Genomic DNA, 18916 nt, shown 5'->3' with positions numbered 1-18916 from the left:
ACACACACACACACACACACACACACACACACACACACACACACACACACACACACACACACACACACACACACACACACACACACACACACACACACACACACACACACACACACACACACACACACACCACACACACACGCCTTCTGTCCTGGCAGATTGTGGAGCTCTTGAAGTCCGAAAATGTCTTACCAAATTTGCACTTAGCTATCAATTTTCGTAAAACAGCCCATATTTGAGCTTTACATAGTGGATTTCTCGCATCAAAAAGTCATTAAGTGCTCTCAAACTGTAACTACGGAGTTATTTCTACACATTTGACATGTTGCAAAGCTGTCTGTCATCGCGTGGACTTCCTGTTTGTGCTCACATGGCTCTGTTTGGGTGAAGGAAGAAAGGGGACACAGAGGTAAAAGAGGTTGGTTTGAAGGACAGGTGGAGACACAAAAGCAGGTTATGGAGTTATATAACTTCTGTTACATGAATTTAGATTTATTTACAACATTTTATACAGAGAGATATAAAAGGTGTGGTGACAGAATAACCACCTGATGATCAGTAGATGATAAATCCACAGAGTTGAAAAGGTAAAACAAGAGACTTAATAAGCTCGTTAAGTGGGGTACAGAAGACTTCACGAGTAGGGGTGTCACAATTCTCCAAAACCACGATTCGATTTTCGGGTCACGATCCGATTCAAGTCTCGATTTAAACTTTCTTTTCAGCAGTGACGGCAATGGCACAAATAAAGCCACTAGATGGCACAAAGGTTCTTTACAACAACAGTTTGAGTTCCTCAGAGTTTAAAGGTGCAGTAGGTAAGACTTATAAAATATACTTTCTGTCATTTTAGCTGAAACTGACCCAATGTTCCAGTAGAACTACATGAAGCAGGTCATTTAAAATAAATCCAGCTCCTCTGGCTCCACCTACAGCCTGTAATGAGATTTGCAAAAATCCACTTCTCCCTGTTCAGATGCACCAATCAGGGCCAGGGGGTGGTGTCTAACTGCGTGTCAATCACTGCTCATGCACACGCATTCATTCTCCCTCGTGTGGGGAGGGGCTTAGGAGACCGTTTTGGAGGGGAGGGACTGAGAAGTTGTTGATGTTCAAATTTTTTGGCTAAATCCTGGATCTTCGCAATCCTACCTACAGCACCTTTAAGATGCGCAACTAAATGCACCATTAGTTTAACAAGGTGCACATGAACGCATCATGGAGTCCCGTCGGAGCCCACATGCTTTACCTTCGTTGTTCGTTTATAACTCTCTCACGGGGAAAGCTAAATGTTGCCATGCGGTGACTTCAGGGAAGTGGGAGGATTTTACAGTTCTGCTGTTTCTCCGTCATCTCTGACTCCGGCAGTGGCCACGGAGATTGGAAACGATTAAAGGTAAAAAGGTAAAGGTACTTTATTTGTCACATACAAATTAAGCTAAGGTTACCCTGTGTCTTTAGCTGCAGGCTACCTCTAACATAACGTTACCCTGTGTCTTTGGCTGTAGACTACCAGCTGGTAAATTAACATTACCCCTGTGTCTTTAGCTGTATGCTACCAGCAGCTAAGCTAAGGTTGTCCCGTGTCTTTAGCTGCATGCTACCAGCCACTAAGCTAAGATTACCCCGTATCTTTAGCTGCATGTTATTGACCGGTTTTTTTCCTTCGCATGTGCACAAGTAGGCGAGGCTGGAGAGAGAGAGAGAGAGAGAGAGAGAAAATACTGGGGTGATCGCCGACATTACTTTTGATTTAGATAGTCAAAATCGAAAGCTCATTTTGAAAGATTTTCGATTTAATATCGAAATCGTGACACCCGATAACGATTTTGTCAAGGCAGGAACAGAAAACTTAAGCTCGTTGAGTGGGTTACAGAAGACTTAATGCGGCAAAAACAAAACACCAGAATTTGAAGTAAAGTGGCCAGAGTCTCCCGTCAAAGGACAGTTTATCTAAAGACTAAAAACAGAGCCAAGAGGAGGTGCAGAAGTGTAGTTTTCTCTCAGAACACTTCAATTACAAGATGCTGAAAAGTTATTATTGAATTATTGCGGAACAACTGCAAAAACGAACTGCCTACCACGGCTTTAACGAGCTTGTTAAGGCTGGAATAGAAGACTAAACTAACTCAAATGGAGAATCAAAATTCTGATGGCTCCGCCCCCTGCTCAGACTGGCCTGTGATTGGTTGGTAAAGGGTTATAGCATGTCTGCACCAGTTCATCACAATCTGCTCCCTGTTTCCATCGAAACCATCGTGTCCAACAGCCAATCGGCTGTCTCTCTGCTGTCACTCTGATTGTTTGGAGTTGAAAATCTTGGCAAGCAGCGAGACGTTTGATTGGCTCTTCTGCTGAATGAGGCGGGCCTTGCTCAGGTGCTTCTGGGTAACGGAGTCTCTCTTCTTCTTTTTCTTCGTCTGGATCTCCTCCTCTGTCTGACGCTGCGTGAAGTCCCACGTCCGCTCGTCCACCTGACGACCACAAATAAAGTTTAAGAACAAACACGAGACTCAACCCAGAGTAACCTACCGCCGCGCCTCTTTAGGAGACTAGCGGGACGTCCTGAGTGTGTTGATCCCAATGGGAGAAGTGAACGTGAACACAGATTATGAGCGATTCTTTCCCCCCCGTAGTCACCAAAGTAAATATTGGAGCCATTCTTCAACAAGCCACGTATCTCCAGAACATTCAGACACTAAAATGTTATGTTTCAGACGGACACATCAGGAGAAAATTTACTTTGTTTGAGACCCGTTTCTGTCTCAGGAACCGAACTCTCGCGAGATCTGGCGACACAGAGAAGCTAACGTCAGCTAACGTTCACCCAAGGGGGGGGGTAAGCGTCGCTTCAGAACTCGAACCTCCTACGGCGCCATTTTGATGCTACCTAGCTCTCACCCGCCGTTAGCATCCCATTGACTCCCATTCATGTTGACGTCACTTTGACAGCGAATAACTTCACATCTGAAGCGTTTAAAGACTCTATTTGTCTGTTGTTTATTTCTAAAGAAACACGACAATGTATAAAAGGCTCCATCACCTTGTAGCTCACGTTATGGCTCCGTAGCAGACACTTTTATAAAAAATAGGCTAACGATTGGGTCATAACCACGAGACTTACTGTCACACAGTAGAGGAATTACCGTATAGTACAGGAGAAGCTCACAGGCAGTTTGGACTTCCAATGTCTGTTTAGGTTTAATTACTAATGTTAACTAGCATGTTAGTGATCAGTAATTAGCCTGTGTCTATGTTATCTCCTTACATATACCTCCACTCTCCGTCTCTGTGAGATTGTGAATGATTGAGATTTCTCTCGGCACAGCTACCAGAAGACTTCACACTTTCAGACACGTTGCTCACTTCACATCTACGTCTTCAAGCTCAGTTGGAGGCTGCTCAGTAACACTCAGCCAGCACCGGGAAAGAGACTTCTGATATCCTCCACTGGTCTCAGACCAGAGACACGGGGGCTTCTGGTCCAGATCCCGTGTATATATATACTAATAGTATATATACTGTCTATGCGTTCACCAAAATCCTAACATAGATAATCTCCATGATGCTAAATGTCTTTTAGCTTTGTGAATATCTAATGTTAGCAAAAGAAAATAACAATAAATTACACAAATAAAACTTTTCATCCACCCACACAACGTTCACTACGCTTTCAAACGGGGACACGTCCGTTTAAGAGACAGGAAGTGAAGACCACTTCACAGTGTTGGTGGGCTTCCTCTGGCTATAGAGGACCTTTGACCGTGTATAGTTCAAAGTTCACCTGTTGTCCGTCTCTCTGTCTCTTCCTCCTCACATTGTCCATGTGAGCGCTCTTGTCCACGTTGTTGAGGTAGAAGTTGGTCTCTCTCTTGGCCTGAGACACTTCGGTCCTGAGTCTCTGCTGCAGGACTGTCTGCTCGTAGGCCAAGCGCTCGCTCAGGTGAGTCCACTGGAACCTGTGCAGGTACTACAGACAGACAGGTAGAGAGACAGACAGACAGACAGACAGACAGACAGGCAGACAGATAGATAGAGAGACAGACAGACAGGTGAGCCCCAGGACAGCTTGTTCTGGCATGTTGCTGTCACTTCACAATAATCCACAATTATTTTTATTGTTCCTATAATTAGCTTGTACGCTAGTATTCGGGGCACAGGGAAAGTAATAACAAATCGCTATTTCTATACCATTAAAAAGGCTCAAAATATCACCACACTTCAACAGTAGTACAATTAGGGTCCCTTACGTGTGAACCGAAGCATTTAGAACTTTGTAAGTGTATAGACAGTTTATTAAAAAGATAGTTTATAAAGACAGTAGCTCCCAAGACGGCGCTTGCTTGTGTACGAGAATGTGTCTTTCTAATCTAACTTTTTAATAAACTGTCTGTACACTTACAAAGTTTACAGGTTTACACGTAGGGACCCTCATTATGCTACCGTAGAAGTGTGGTGATATTTTGAGCCTTTTTAGTGGTATAAATAGCGATCTGTTTTTACTTTCCCTGTGCCCTGAATACTAGCGTTGTAAGCTAATCAGCGGTCCGCGCTAGCTTCTTTCAAGCTACAAACACATTCAATTAGCATGAAAACATGTCCCAGAGAACGGCAGAGTGGGTACACACATCTGTTATTAACCCCTAGGGTCGTTTTGCGCCGGAACTGTCCTTTAACTAAACTGTGCCTCTTCTCTGGTCGTGTCTGCCCCTCCCTCTGATGACATCATATGGATGTAGTTAAGGCTGGGATGTCAACGTGTCCCTGTGATGTCAACGTGTCCCTGTGATGTCAACGTGTCCCTGTGATGTCAGCGTGTGCCTGTGATATCAGCGTGTCCCTGTGATATCAGCGTGTGCCTGTGATGTCAGAGTGTCCCTGTAATGTCAGAGTGTCCCCTGTGATGTCAGCGTGTCCCCTGTGATGTCAGCGTGTCCCTGTGATGTCAGCGTGTGCCTGTGATGTCAGCGTGTGCCTGTGTTGTCAGCGTGTGCCTGTGATGTCAGCGTGTGCCTGTGATGTCAGCGTGTGCCTGTCATGTCAGCGTGTGCCTGTCATGTCAGCGTGTGCCTGTCATGTCAGCGTGTCCCTGTGATGTCAGCGTGTCCCTGTGATGTCAGCGTGTCCCTGTGATGTCAGCGTGTGCCTGTGATGTCAGCGTGTCCCTGTGTTGTCAGCGTGTGCCTGTGTTGTCAGCGTGTGCCTGTGATGTCAGCGTGTCCCTGTGTTGTCAGCGTGTGCCTGTGATGTCAGCGTGTGCCTGTCATGTCAGCGTGTCCCTGTGTTGTCAGCGTGTGCCTGTGATGTCAGCGTGTCCCTGTGATGTCAGCGTGTGCCTGTGATGTCAGCGTGTGCCTGTGATGTCAGCGTGTGCCTGTGATGTCAGCGTGTGCCTGTCATGTCAGCGTGTCCCTGTGATGTCAGCGTGTCCCTGTGATGTCAGCGTGTCCCTGTGATGTCAGCGTGTCCCTGTGATGTCAGCGTGTCCCTGTGATGTCAGCGTGTGCCTGTGATGTCAGCGTGTCCCTGTGTTGTCAGCGTGTGCCTGTGTTGTCAGCGTGTGCCTGTGATGTCAGCGTGTCCCTGTGATGTCAGCGTGTGCCTGTGATGTCAGCGTGTGCCTGTGATGTCAGCGTGTGCCTGTCATGTCAGCGTGTCCCTGTGATGTCAGCGTGTCCCTGTGATGTCAGCGTGTCCCTGTAATGTCAGAGTGTCCCCTGTGATGTCAGCGTGTCCCTGTGATGTCAGCGTGTCCCTGTGATGTCAGCGTGTGCCTGTGATGTCAGCGTGTGCCTGTGTTGTCAGCGTGTGCCTGTGATGTCAGCGTGTGCCTGTGATGTCAGCGTGTGCCTGTGATGTCAGCGTGTGCCTGTGATGTCAGCGTGTCCCTGTGATGTCAGCGTGTCTGTGATATTAGAGTGTCCCTGTGATGTCAGCGTGTCCCTCTGATGTCAGCGTGTCCCTCTGATGTCAGCGTGTCCCTCTGATGTCAGTGTCCCTGTGATGTCAGCGTGTCCCTGTGATGTCAGTGTCCCTGTGATGTCAGCGTGTCCCTGTGATGTCAGCATGTCCCTGTGATGTCAGCGTGTCTGTGATATTAGAGTGTCCCTCTGATGTTAGCGTGTCCCTCTGATGTCAGTGTCCCTGTGATGTCAGCGTGTCCCTGTAATATCAGAGTGTCCCTGTGATGTCAGCGTGTCCCTGTGATGTCAGCGTGTCCCTGTGATGTCAGCATGTCCCTGTGATGTCAGCGTGTGCCTGTGATGTCAGCGTGTGCCTGTCATGTCAGCGTGTCCCTGTGATGTCAGCGTGTCCCTGTGATGTCAGCGTGTCCCTGTAATGTCAGAGTGTCCCCTGTGATGTCAGCGTGTCCCTGTGATGTCAGCGTGTCCCTGTGATGTCAGCGTGTGCCTGTGATGTCAGCGTGTGCCTGTGTTGTCAGCGTGTGCCTGTGATGTCAGCGTGTGCCTGTGATGTCAGCGTGTGCCTGTGATGTCAGCGTGTGCCTGTGATGTCAGCGTGTCCCTGTGATGTCAGCGTGTCTGTGATATTAGAGTGTCCCTGTGATGTCAGCGTGTCCCTCTGATGTCAGCGTGTCCCTCTGATGTCAGCGTGTCCCTCTGATGTCAGTGTCCCTGTGATGTCAGCGTGTCCCTGTGATGTCAGTGTCCCTGTGATGTCAGCGTGTCCCTGTGATGTCAGCATGTCCCTGTGATGTCAGCGTGTCTGTGATATTAGAGTGTCCCTCTGATGTTAGCGTGTCCCTCTGATGTCAGTGTCCCTGTGATGTCAGCGTGTCCCTGTAATATCAGAGTGTCCCTGTGATGTCAGCGTGTCCCTGTGATGTCAGCGTGTCCCTGTGATGTCAGCATGTCCCTGTGATGTCAGCGTGTCCCTGTGATGTCAGCGTGGCCCTGTAATATCAGCGTGTCCCTGTGATGTCAGCGTGTCCCTGTGATGTCAGTGTCCCTGTGATGTCAGCGTGTCCCTGTGATGTCAGCATGTCCCTGTGATGTCAGCGTGTCTGTGATATCAGAGTGTCCCTGTGATGTCAGCGTGGCCCTGTAATATCAGCGTGTCCCTGTGATGTCAGCGTGTCCCTCTGATGTCAGTGTCCCTGTGATGTCAGCGTGTCTCCTGTGATATCAGAGTGTCCCTGTAATATCAGCTTGTCCCTGTGATGTCAGCGTGTCTCCTGTAATATCAGCTTGTCCCTGTGATGTCAGCGTGTCTCCTGTAATATCAGCTTGTCCCTGTGATGTCAGCCGTTACCTTGATGGACCAGAGGTCGGAGGAGAAGCGCTGCCGTTTCCTGGTTCCAATCGGCGTGTTGTTCAGAGACGCCGCCACTCTCTTCGCCACTCGTTTATCTCTGAACTCTACCCATCCTTCGGTGAAGTCACACCTCCTCAACCCCGACTTCTTCTTCCTCCGCCTCACCAGACCGTCTGAGGACAGAGGAGACGAGGAGTCAAGGAGACGAGAGAGGAAGCCGTGGTCAGAAAACACACGGACAATAAATAAATCATAAGCTGTGTTGGAAACAGTGTGTTTGCTGCTTTGTAGTGGTGTTCAGTTACTCACCGGTTGATTTCATTCACTATATAGTCCACTATCAAATACCCACAATGCACAGCTAATTTGAGAAAACATAAGAGCCACGTTCAGCCCCGACAAAACAAAGCAGCAATTTAAAAACAAACTGAAACGGGGGTGTGTTGAATATCCTGTTGTGTGGGGTACTTTCCATTAAAATCATCTCTCAATTAAAAATCAAACCAGCTATTAGGCTAATTGAAATAAAACCCTGCCAATCTCTAGGTATGGTGAAGGGTATGTGATGATGTGGGGGTATGGTGAAGGGTATGTGATGATGTGGGGGTATGGTGAAGGGTATGTGATGATGTGGGGGTATGGTGAAGGGTGTGTGATGATGTGGGGGTATGGTGAAGGGTATGTGATGATGTTGGGGGTATGGTGAAGGGTATGTGATGATGTGGGGGTATGGTGAAGGATATGTGATGATGTGGGGGTATGGTGAAGGGTATGTGATGATGTGGGGGTATGGTGAAGGGTGTGTGATGATGTGGGGGGTATGGTGAAGGGTATGTGATGATGTGGGGGTATGGTGAAGGATATGTGATGATGTGGGGGTATGGTGAAGGGTATGTGATGATGTGGGGGTATGGTGAAGGGTATGTGATGATGTGGGGGTATGGTGAAGGGTATGTGATGATGTTGGGGGTATGGTGAAGGGTATGTGATGATGTGGGGGTATGGTGAAGGGTATGGGATGATGTGGGGGTATGGTGAAGGGTATGTGGTGATGTTGGGGGTATGGTGAAGGGTATGTGATGATGTGGGGGTATGGTGAAGGGTATGTGATGATGTGGGGGTATGGTGAAGGGTATGTGATGATGGGGGGTATGGTGAAGGGTATGTGATGATGTGGGGGTATGGTGAAGGGTATGTGATGATGTGGGGGTATGGTGAAGGGTATGTGATGATGTGGGGGGTATGGTGAAGGGTATGTGATGATGTTGGGGGTATGGTGAAGGGTATGTGATGATGTGGGGGTATGGTGAAGGGTATGTGATGATGTTGGGGGTATGGTGAAGGGTATGTGATGATGTGGGGGGTATGGTGAAGGGTATGGGATGATGTGGGGGTATGGTGAAGGGTATGTGGTGATGTTGGGGGTATGGTGAAGGGTATGTGATGATGTGGGGGTATGGTGAAGGGTATGTGGTGATGTGGGGGTATGGTGAAGGGTATGTAATGATGTGGGGGTATGGTGAAGGGTATGTGATGATGTTGGGGGTATGGTGAAGGGTATGTGATGATGTGGGGGGTATGGTGAAGGGTATGGGATGATGTGGGGGTATGGTGAAGGGTATGTGGTGATATGGGGGTATGGTGAAGGGTATGTGATGATGTGGGGGTATGGTGAAGGGTATGTGATGATGTTGGGGGTATGGTGAAGGGTATGTGATGATGTGGGGGTATGGTGAAGGGTATGTGATGATGTTGGGGGTATGGTGAAGGGTATGTGATGATGTGGGGGGTATGGTGAAGGGTATGGGATGATGTGGGGGTATGGTGAAGGGTATGTGGTGATGTTGGGGGTATGGTGAAGGGTATGTGATGATGTGGGGGTATGGTGAAGGGTATGTGGTGATGTGGGGGTATGGTGAAGGGTATGTAATGATGTGGGGGTATGGTGAAGGGTATGTGATGATGTTGGGGGTATGGTGAAGGGTATGTGATGATGGGGGGTATGGTGAAGGGTATGGGATGATGTGGGGGTATGGTGAAGGGTATGTGGTGATATGGGGGGGTATGGTGAAGGGTATGTGATGATGTTGGGGGTATGGTGAAGGGTATGTGATGATGTGGGGGTATGGTGAAGGGTGTGATGATGTGGGGGTATGGTGAAGGGTATGGGATGATGTGGGGGTATGGTGAAGGGTATGTGATGATGTGGGGGGTATGGTGAAGGGTATGTGATGATGTGGGGGTATGGTGAAGGGTGTGTGATGATGTGGGGGTATGGTGAAGGGTATGTGATGATGTGGGGGTATGGTGAAGGATATGTGATGATGTGGGGTATGGTGAAGGGTATGTGATGATGTGGGGGTATGGTGAAGGATATGTGATGATGTGGGGGTATGGTGAAGGGTATGTGATGATGTGGGGGTATGGTGAAGGATATGTGATGATGTGGGGGTATGGTGAAGGGTATGTGATGATGTGGGGGGCCAAGGGAACTCTATCAGGATGCATAGTATCCTGATCCATGTAATAACTGGCCTTTAAAAACAAACATCTGCCTCTATGGGAATCTAACATAGGGGTGGACTGACTTATGCCCCCTGTATTTTAAGGAAGAACATTTATTTATTTACGATAAATTATTCATTCACAAAGAAAATTGGTGTCCTTAAAGGTTGGATTCTTCCTACTTTTTTAAATTAAGGCATTAAGATCAATTTAAAAAAAGATGGGTTTTTTTATTCCTCCTTTTAGTCAACTTTAGCATGGGTTCATAAATTTATGAGCACCACAGTGTGTGTGTGTGTGTGTGTCTGTCTGTCTGTGTGTGTGTGTGTGCGTGCGTCTGTGTGTGTGCGTGTGTGTATCTGTCTGTCTGTCTGTGTGGGTGTGTGTGTCTGTCTGTTCCTGTGTGTGTGTGTGTGTGTATCTGTCTGTCTGTCTGTGTGTGTGTATACTGTATATGTGTATTCATGTGTGTATCTGTCCGTGTATATATGTATCCGTCTGTATGTGTGTATCTGTCTGTGTGTGTGTGTGTCTGTGTCTGTGTCTGTGTGTGTGTGTGTGTGTGTGTGTGTGTGTGTGCGCGTGCGTGCATGCATGTGTGTGTGTGTCTGTCTGTCTGTCTGTGTGTCTGTGTGTGTGTGTGTGTGTGTGTGTGTGTGTGTGTGTGTGTGTGTGTGTGTGTGTGTCTGTGTGTGTGTGTGCGTGCGTCTGTGTGTGTGCGTGTGTGTATCTGTCTGTCTGTCTGTGTGTGTGTGTGTGTGTGTGTGTGTGTGTGTGTATTCCTGTGTGTATTATCTGTGTATGTGTGTGTGTGTGTGTGTGTGTGTATCTGTCTGTGTGTGTGTGTATTGTCTGTGTGTATATACTGTATATGTGTATTCCTGTGTGTATAGTGTCTGTGTATGTGTGTGTGTGTATATACTGTATACGTGTATTCCTGTGTGTGTACTGTATGTGTGTGTCTGTGTGTATATACTGTATATGTGTATTCCTTTGTGTGTACTGTCTGTGTATGTGTGTGTGTGTATACTGTATATATGTATTCCTGTGTGTATAGTGTCTGTGTATGTGTGTTTCTGTGTGTATATACTGTATAAGTGTATTCCTGTGTGTATAGTGTCTGTGTATGTGTGTGTCTGTGTATATATACTGTATATGTGTATTCCTGTGTGTATAGTGTCTGTGTATGTGTGTGTCTGTGTGTATATACTGTATAAGTGTATTCCTGTGTGTATAGTGTCTGTGTATGTGTGTGTCTGTGTGTATATACTGTATATGTGTATTCCTGTGTTTATACTGTCTGTGTGTTTGTGTGTGTCTGTGTGTATATACTGTATATGTGTATTCCTGTGTGTATACTGTCTGTGTGTGTGTGTGTGTCTGTGTGTATATACTGTAAATGTGTATTCCTGTGTGTATACTGTCTGTGTGTGTGTGTGTGTGTCTGTGTGTATATACTGTAAATGTGTATTCCTGTGTGTATACTGTCTGTGTGTATAAACTGTATATGTGTATTCCTGTGTTTATACTGTCTGTGTGTTTGTGTGTGTCTGTGTGTATATACTGTATATGTGTATTCCTGTGTGTATAGCGTCTGTTTATGTGTGTCTGTGTGTATATACTGTAAATGTGTATTCCTGTGTATAGTGTGTGTATATGTGTGTCTGTGTGTATATACTGTATAAGTGTATTCCTGTGTGTATAGTGTCTGTGTATGTGTGTGTCTGTGTGTATAAACTGTATATGTGTATTCCTGTGTGTATAGTGTCTGTGTGTGTGTCTGTGTGTATGTACTGTATATGTGTATTCCTGTGTTTATACTGTCTGTGTGTTTGTGTGTGTCTGTGTGTATATACTGTATATGTGTATTCCTGTGTGTATACTGTCTGTGTGTGTGTGTGTCTGTGTGTATATACTGTAAATGTGTATTCCTGTGTGTATACTGTCTGTGTGTATAAACTGTATATGTGTATTCCTGTGTGTATAGTGTCTGTGTGTGTGTCTGTGTGTATATACTGTATATGTGTATTCCTGTGTTTATACTGTCTGTGTGTTTGTGTGTGTCTGTGTGTATATACTGTATATGTGTATTCCTGTGTGTATACTGTCTGTGTGTGTGTGTGTCTGTGTGTATATACTGTAAATGTGTATTCCTGTGTGTATACTGTCTGTGTGTATAAACTGTATATGTGTATTCCTGTGTGTATAGTGTCTGTGTGTCTGTGTGTATATACTGTAAATGTGTATTCCTGTGTGTATACTGTCTGTGTGTGTGTGTGTGTCTGTGTGTATATACTGTATATGTGTATTCCTGTGTGTATACTGTCTGTGTGTCTGTGTGTCTGTGTGTATATACTGTAAATGTGTATTCCTGTGTGTATACTGTCTGTGTGTGTGTGTGTGTCTGTGTGTATATACTGTATATGTGTATTCCTGTGTGTATACTGTCTGGGTGTGTGTGTGTCTGTGTGTATATACTGTAAATGTGTATTCCTGTGTGTACTGTGTGTGTATAAAGTACCTTCAGGCTGGAGGAAGATGCGTCCGATCTCTCCGTACGCTGACAGAAGGTTCCTCAGGTGTTTGGGCCGGAACCTCGGAGGAACGTGACCCAGGTACAGGATACCTGGAACACACTTCCTGTCTGCACAGGAAGCCACTCCAACGGCTTTCCGTTTGGCCTTCTTCTCCTTCATCACTGCAGCATCTTGGTAACCATCATCCTCCTCCTCCTCATCCTCCTCCTCCTCCTCCTCCTCCTCCTCCTCCTCCTCATCTCCTCCTCTCTCTGCAGCAGATCCTTCTTCTTCTTCTTCTTCTTCTTCTTCCTCCTCCTTTTCTTCACCTCCCTCTTCCTCTATCACAGCTGTAATCTCCCCCTCCTCTTCCTCTCTTCCCTCCATCTCTCTGCAGACCGACTAAAAACACAGACATCTCTTTTCAGAATCATCAGATTAAGTTTCAACTTTATTTCATTTATTTAGCCCTTTAAAAGTCACAAAGACATTAACATCTGTAAGTACCATCAGGAAAATGTAATCACTACAGTGAGTAACTAAAGTAACTATAACTAAAGTAACTAGTAACTAAAGCTGTAACAGATGAATGTAGCGGAGTAACTAAAGTAACTAGTAACTAAAGCCGTAACAGATGAATGTAGCGGAGTAACTAAAGTAACTAGTAACTAAAGCCGTAACAGATGAATGTAGTGAAGTAACTAAAGTAACTAGTAACTAAAGCTGTAACAGATGAATGTAGTGGAGTAACTAAAGTAACTAGTAACTAAAGCTGTAACAGATGGATGTAGTGGAGTAACTAAAGTAACTAGTAACTAAAGCTGTAACAGATGAATGTGAAGTAACTAAAGTAACTAGTAACTAAAGCTGTAACAAATGAATGTAGCGGAGTAACTAAGGTAACTAGTAACTAAAGTAACTAGTAACTAAAGCTGTAACAGATGAACGTAGCAGAGTAACTAAAGTAACTAGTAACTAAAGCTGAAACAGATGAATGTAGCGGAGTAACTAAAGTAACTAGTAACTAAAGCTGTAACAGATGAATGTAGAGGAGTAACTAAAGTAACTAGTAACTAAAGCTGTAACAAATGTAGCGGAGTAACTAAAGTAACTAGTAACTAAATCTGGAACAGACGAATGTAGCGGAGTAACTAAAGTAACTAGTAACTAAAGCTGTAACAGATGAATGTAGAGGAGTAACTAAAGTAACTAGTAACTAAAGCTGTAACAAATGTAGCGGAGTAACTAAAGTAACTAGTAACTAAATCTGGAACAGACGAATGTAGCGGAGTAACTAAAGTAACTAGTAACTAAAGCTGGAACAGATGAATGTAGCGGAGTAACTAAAGTAACTAGTAACTAAAGCAGGAACAGATGAATGTAGAGGAGTAACTAAAGTAACTAGTAACTAAAGCTGGAACAGATGAATGTAGCGGAGTAACTAAAGTAACTAGTAACTAAAGCTGGAACAGATGAATGTAGCGGAGTAACTAAAGTAACTAGTAACTAAAGCTGGAACAGATGAATGTAACTAAAGTAACTAGTAACTAAAGCTGGAACAGATGAATGTAGCAGAGTAACTAAAGTAACTAGTAACTAAAGCTGGAACAGATGAATGTAGAGGAGTAACTAAAGTAACTAGTAACTAAAGCTGTAAGAGATGAATGTAGCGGAGTAACTAAAGTAACTAGTAACTAAAGCTGGAACAGATGAATGTAGAGGAGTAACTAAAGTAACTAGTAACTAAAGCTGGAACAGATGAATGTAGCGGAGTAACTAAAGTAACTAGTAACTAAAGCTGTAAGAGATGAATGTAGCGGAGTAACTAAAGTAACTAGTAACTAAAGCTGTAACAGATGAATGTAGAGGAGTAACTAAAGTAACTAGTAACTAAAGCTGGAACAGATGAATGTAGAGGAGTAACTAAAGTAACTAGTAACTAAAGCTGTAACAAATGTAGCGGAGTAACTAAAGTAAGTAGTAACTAAAGCTGGAACAGATGAATGTAGCGGAGTAACTAAAGTAACTAGTAACTAAAGCTGGAACAGGTGAATGTAGTGGAGTAACTAAAGTAACTAGTAACTAAAGCTGTAACAAATGTAGCGGAGTAACTAAAGTAACTAGTAACTAAAGCTGGAACAGATGAATGTAGCGGAGTAACTAAAGTAACTAGTAACTAAAGCTGTAACAGATGAATGTAGCGGAGTAACTAAAGTAACTAGTAACTAAAGCTGTAACAGATGAATGTAGCGGAGTAACTAAAGTAACTAGTAACTAAAGCTGTAACAGATGAATGTAGCGGAGTAACTAAAGTAACTAGTAACTAAAGCTGTAACAGATGAATATAGCGGAGTAACTAAAGTAACTAGTAACTAAAACTGTAACAGATGAATGTAGTGAACTAAAGTAACTAGTAACTAAAGCTGCAACAGATGAATGTAGCGGAGTAACTAAAGTAACTAGTAACTAAAGCTGGAACAGATGAATGTAGCGGAGTAACTAAAGTAACTAGTAACTAAAGCTGGAACAGATGAATGTAGCGGAGTAACTAAAGTAACTAGTAACTAAAGCTGGAACAGATGAATGTAGCGGAGTAACTAAAGTAACTAGTAACTAAAGCTGTGACAGATGAATGTAGCGGAGTAACTAAAGTAACTAGTAACTAAAGCTGGAACAGATGAATGTAGCGGAGTAACTAAAGTAACTAGTAACTAAAGCTGTAACAGATGAATGTAGCAGAGTAACTAAAGTAACTAGTAACTAAAGCTGTAACAGATGAATGTAGCGGAGTAACTAAAGTAACTAGTAACTAAAGCTGTAACAGATGAATATAGCGGAGTAACTAAAGTAACTAGTAACTAAAACTGTAACAGATGAATGTAGTGAACTAAAGTAACTAGTAACTAAAGCTGCAACAGATGAATGTAGCGGAGTAACTAAAGTAACTAGTAACTAAAGCTGGAACAGATGAATGTAGCGGAGTAACTAAAGTAACTAGTAACTAAAGCTGGAACAGATGAATGTAGCGGAGTAACTAAAGTAACTAGTAACTAAAGCTGGGACAGATGAATGTAGCGGAGTAACTAAAGTAACTAGTGACTAAAGCTGTAACAGATGAATGTAGCGGAGTAACTAAAGTAACTAGTAACTAAAGCTGTAACAGATGAATGTAGCGGAGTAACTAAAGTAACTAGTAACTAAAGCTGTAACAGATGAATGTAGCGGAGTAACTAAAGTAACTAGTAACTAAAGCTGTAACAAATGTAGCGGAGTAACTAAAGTAACTAGTAACTAAAGCTGTAACATAAATGTAGCGGAGTAACTAAAGTAACTAGTAACTAAAGTAACTAGTAACTAAAGCTGGAACATGTGAATATAGTGGATTAACTAAAGTAACTAGTAACTAAAGCTGTAACAGATGAATATAGCGGAGTAACTAAAGTAACTAGTAACTAAAGCTGCAACAGATGAATGTAGCGGAGTAACTAAAGTAACTAGTAACTAAAGCTGGAACAGATGAATGTAGCGGAGTAACTAAAGTAACTAGTAACTAAAGCTGGGACAGATGAATGTAGCGGAGTAACTAAAGTAACTAGTGACTAAAGCTGTAACAAATGTAGCGGAGTAACTAAAGTAACTAGTAACTAAAGCTGTAACATAAATGTAGCGGAGTAACTAAAGTAACTAGTAACTAAAGTAAGTAGTAACTAAAGCTGGAACATGTGAATATAGTGGATTAACTAAAGTAACTAGTAACTAAAGCTGTAACAGATGAATATAGCGGAGTAACTAAAGTAACTAGTAACTAAAGCTATAACAGATGAATGTAGTGAACTAAAGTAACTAGTAACTAAAGCTGCAACAGATGAATGTAGCGGAGTAACTAAAGTAACTAGTAACTAAAGCTGGAACAGATGAATGTAGCGGAGTAACTAAAGTAACTAGTAACTAAAGCTGGAACAGATGAATGTAGCGGAGTAACTAAAGTAACTAGTAACTAAAGCTGGGACAGATGAATGTAGCGGAGTAACTAAAGTAACTAGTAACTAAAGCTGTGACAGATGAATGTAGCGGAGTAACTAAAGTAACTAGTAACTAAAGCTGTAACAGATGAATGTAGCGGAGTAACTAAAGTAACTAGTAACTAAAGCTGGAACAGATGAATGTAGCGGAGTAACTAAAGTAACTAGTAACTAAAGCTGTAACAGATGAATGTAGCGGAGTAACTAAAGTAACTAGTAACTAAAGCTGTAACAAATGTAGCGGAGTAACTAAAGTAACTAGTAACTAAAGCTGTAACATAAATGTAGCGGAGTAACTAAAGTAACTAGTAACTAAAGTAACTAGTAACTAAAGCTGTAACAGATGAATGTAGCGGAGTAACTAAAGTAACTAGTAACTAAAGTAACTAGTAACTAAAGCTGCAACAGATGAATGTAGCGGAGTAACTAAAGTAACTAGTAACTAAAGCTGTAAGTACTGGAGTAAATGTACTTAGTTACTTTCCACCACTGTGAACGAGTGAGTGACGTCAGCCTGACTTTACTGATATGTTCAATATGTATTTATGATCGATAACTACGTCACTACGTGGCCCAAAGTCTACAACCTGTCCTGTTAAAGCCGATGACGTGATAATTATTGAATAAACTGCAGAGAGCAGACTGCATTAATACCATCAGCTGTTTGTTTATCGAGCCGAATCACTTCCGGATTCTCGTCCTTTCACATTAAAACGTTGGAACGTAACAAACGTCCCTGTGTTAACGTGTTTTTATGAATTAATATTAATAATCTCACCTTCAGTTTGATTTCAGGATCTTCATCAACACACAGCGGTGCTCGCTCTCACGTGCGGAACCTCTGTCGCGTCTTAATGACGACACCGGAGCAGTCAAATGAACGAAGTCAGCGGATTTACAACTTCCGGTTATGCCTTCAAAATAACACGCTTTTTAAAAATGTATTTCAATTTTATTTCTTAAAAATAAATACTGTTTTTTTCAAGACTTTTTTTATTCTTCAAAATAAGACATTTTCTTATTTAAATTATTTTTTTTTGTTAAAAGCCAAAATTCTGGGAGTTATTAAAGTTTATTTGTGTTCTGTTTATCAGCAGCTTCACCGAAGAATTTCTCTGAAAAACAACACCTTAATTCTACACAAATACATATTAATTATGAATGTATGATTGGAAATAGTCTGTAGTCTCTCTCTCTAAAAGGTATTCGGGACCTCTTAAAAAAAAAAAAGCACCACTTGTTTATATTACTGCTCTTTGAACACATTTACATTGTTATCTGTTTGAGTCTTATCAAAACCTCTTCTGTTGTGAATTATAAAATGTTGAGAGGTATAGTCCAGATCCGGGATACATAATAAAAAAAGAAGACAGAGATATATTGTGTTATATGTGTATATGTATGCATGCATGCATGTATGTATGTATGTGTATGTATGTATGTATGTATATTAGGGCTGTCAAAATTAACGTGTTAATTTTTTTATATTTAACTCGTTAAAAAAATTAACGAAATTAACGCAGCTGTGTTTGTTTACTTCATGTGGCGGCTGACAAACGTAATACGTCTCCATAACAGCAGGCGTCGCTACTCTGTATTGTTGCCCCGGTAATGAAAACCGGCAGCTGATTGGACGAACGCGTCACATGGGTTTGTTTTCTCCGGATATTGAGAGCCAGACTGTCATGGCGGCCGTTCAGAATACGATCTCATATTGTACTAAAATAGTTCACTGAAACATGTTTCTGAAAACATTTTAAGCGAGAAATAGGCCGTGATGACGTTGCTGAATCTGTCTTCATTTCAGCTCAACAAAGAGATTTTGAGAGACTAGTCACGTCACCTCATCCTGCTCGCCATTTCCGGGTGAGTCCCGACTGCCCTGCCGGCGACTGAACTCTCGGCTCGTTGGAGATGAACTGAACTCTCGGCTCGTTGGAGATGAACTGAACTCTCGGCTCGTTGGAGATGAACTGAACTCTCGGCTCGTTGGAGATGAACTCCTTCATTTAAATATCCATTATTATAAGCTTCAGTCTCAATTTAAAAAAGCGATTAATCGCGATTAATTACAGCAAATTGTGCAATTAGTTAATTTTTTTTAATCGATTGACAGCCCTAATATATATATATATATATATATATATATATATGTTAAAAAAATCCCCCCCCCAAAAAATCATAAAAGTTTTTCTTAGTTAGAAAAGTTTAAAAGTTGTAGTTTAGGGCAAACACACACACACAAATAAACACCCAACACTCATACTAAATAGAGTTTTAATGTATATTTATATACTGTAAATATATCCAGAAAACATGTAGTAAAGATAATTGTACACAACAACAGGATATACTTTATGTCCCATACTTTATTTCAAGTATGAAGATTAGTTATAGCGTCGGATACGTCGCAGTGCTTTCCTGGCAGATGGAAGAATATTTCAAAGAATAAAACAGCATAGAAGTTATCTGGAAGATTCCCATCATGCAGTGCAGTATATTATATATATATATATATATATATATATATATATATATATATATATATATATATATTGCAGATAACTTTGGTGGTGTCGAGTAAAAACAAAGCGTGTT

General features: G+C 42.7%; 1 protein-coding gene across 1 annotated transcript; it reads right to left on the bottom strand.

Moving 5' to 3' along the window:
- Positions 1–1097: 1097 nt before the first annotated feature.
- Positions 1098–12551, bottom strand: abt1 (activator of basal transcription 1; the record flags this gene model as incomplete). The annotated part of the gene is made up of 4 exons (XM_028583380.1): positions 1098–2474; positions 3785–3970; positions 7273–7448; positions 12302–12551. Coding segments are annotated over 4 exons (795 nt in total), but the record flags the coding sequence as incomplete, so codon positions are not given.
- Between the last annotated feature and the right edge of the window lie 6365 nt (positions 12552–18916).

Source organism: Perca flavescens, chromosome 7 (assembly GCF_004354835.1).
Source record: "Perca flavescens isolate YP-PL-M2 chromosome 7, PFLA_1.0, whole genome shotgun sequence".
Classification (NCBI taxonomy): Eukaryota; Metazoa; Chordata; class Actinopteri; order Perciformes; family Percidae; genus Perca; species Perca flavescens.
The sequence above is the reverse complement of the archived record's forward strand: the minus strand, read 5'-3'. Positions and strand labels throughout refer to the sequence as shown.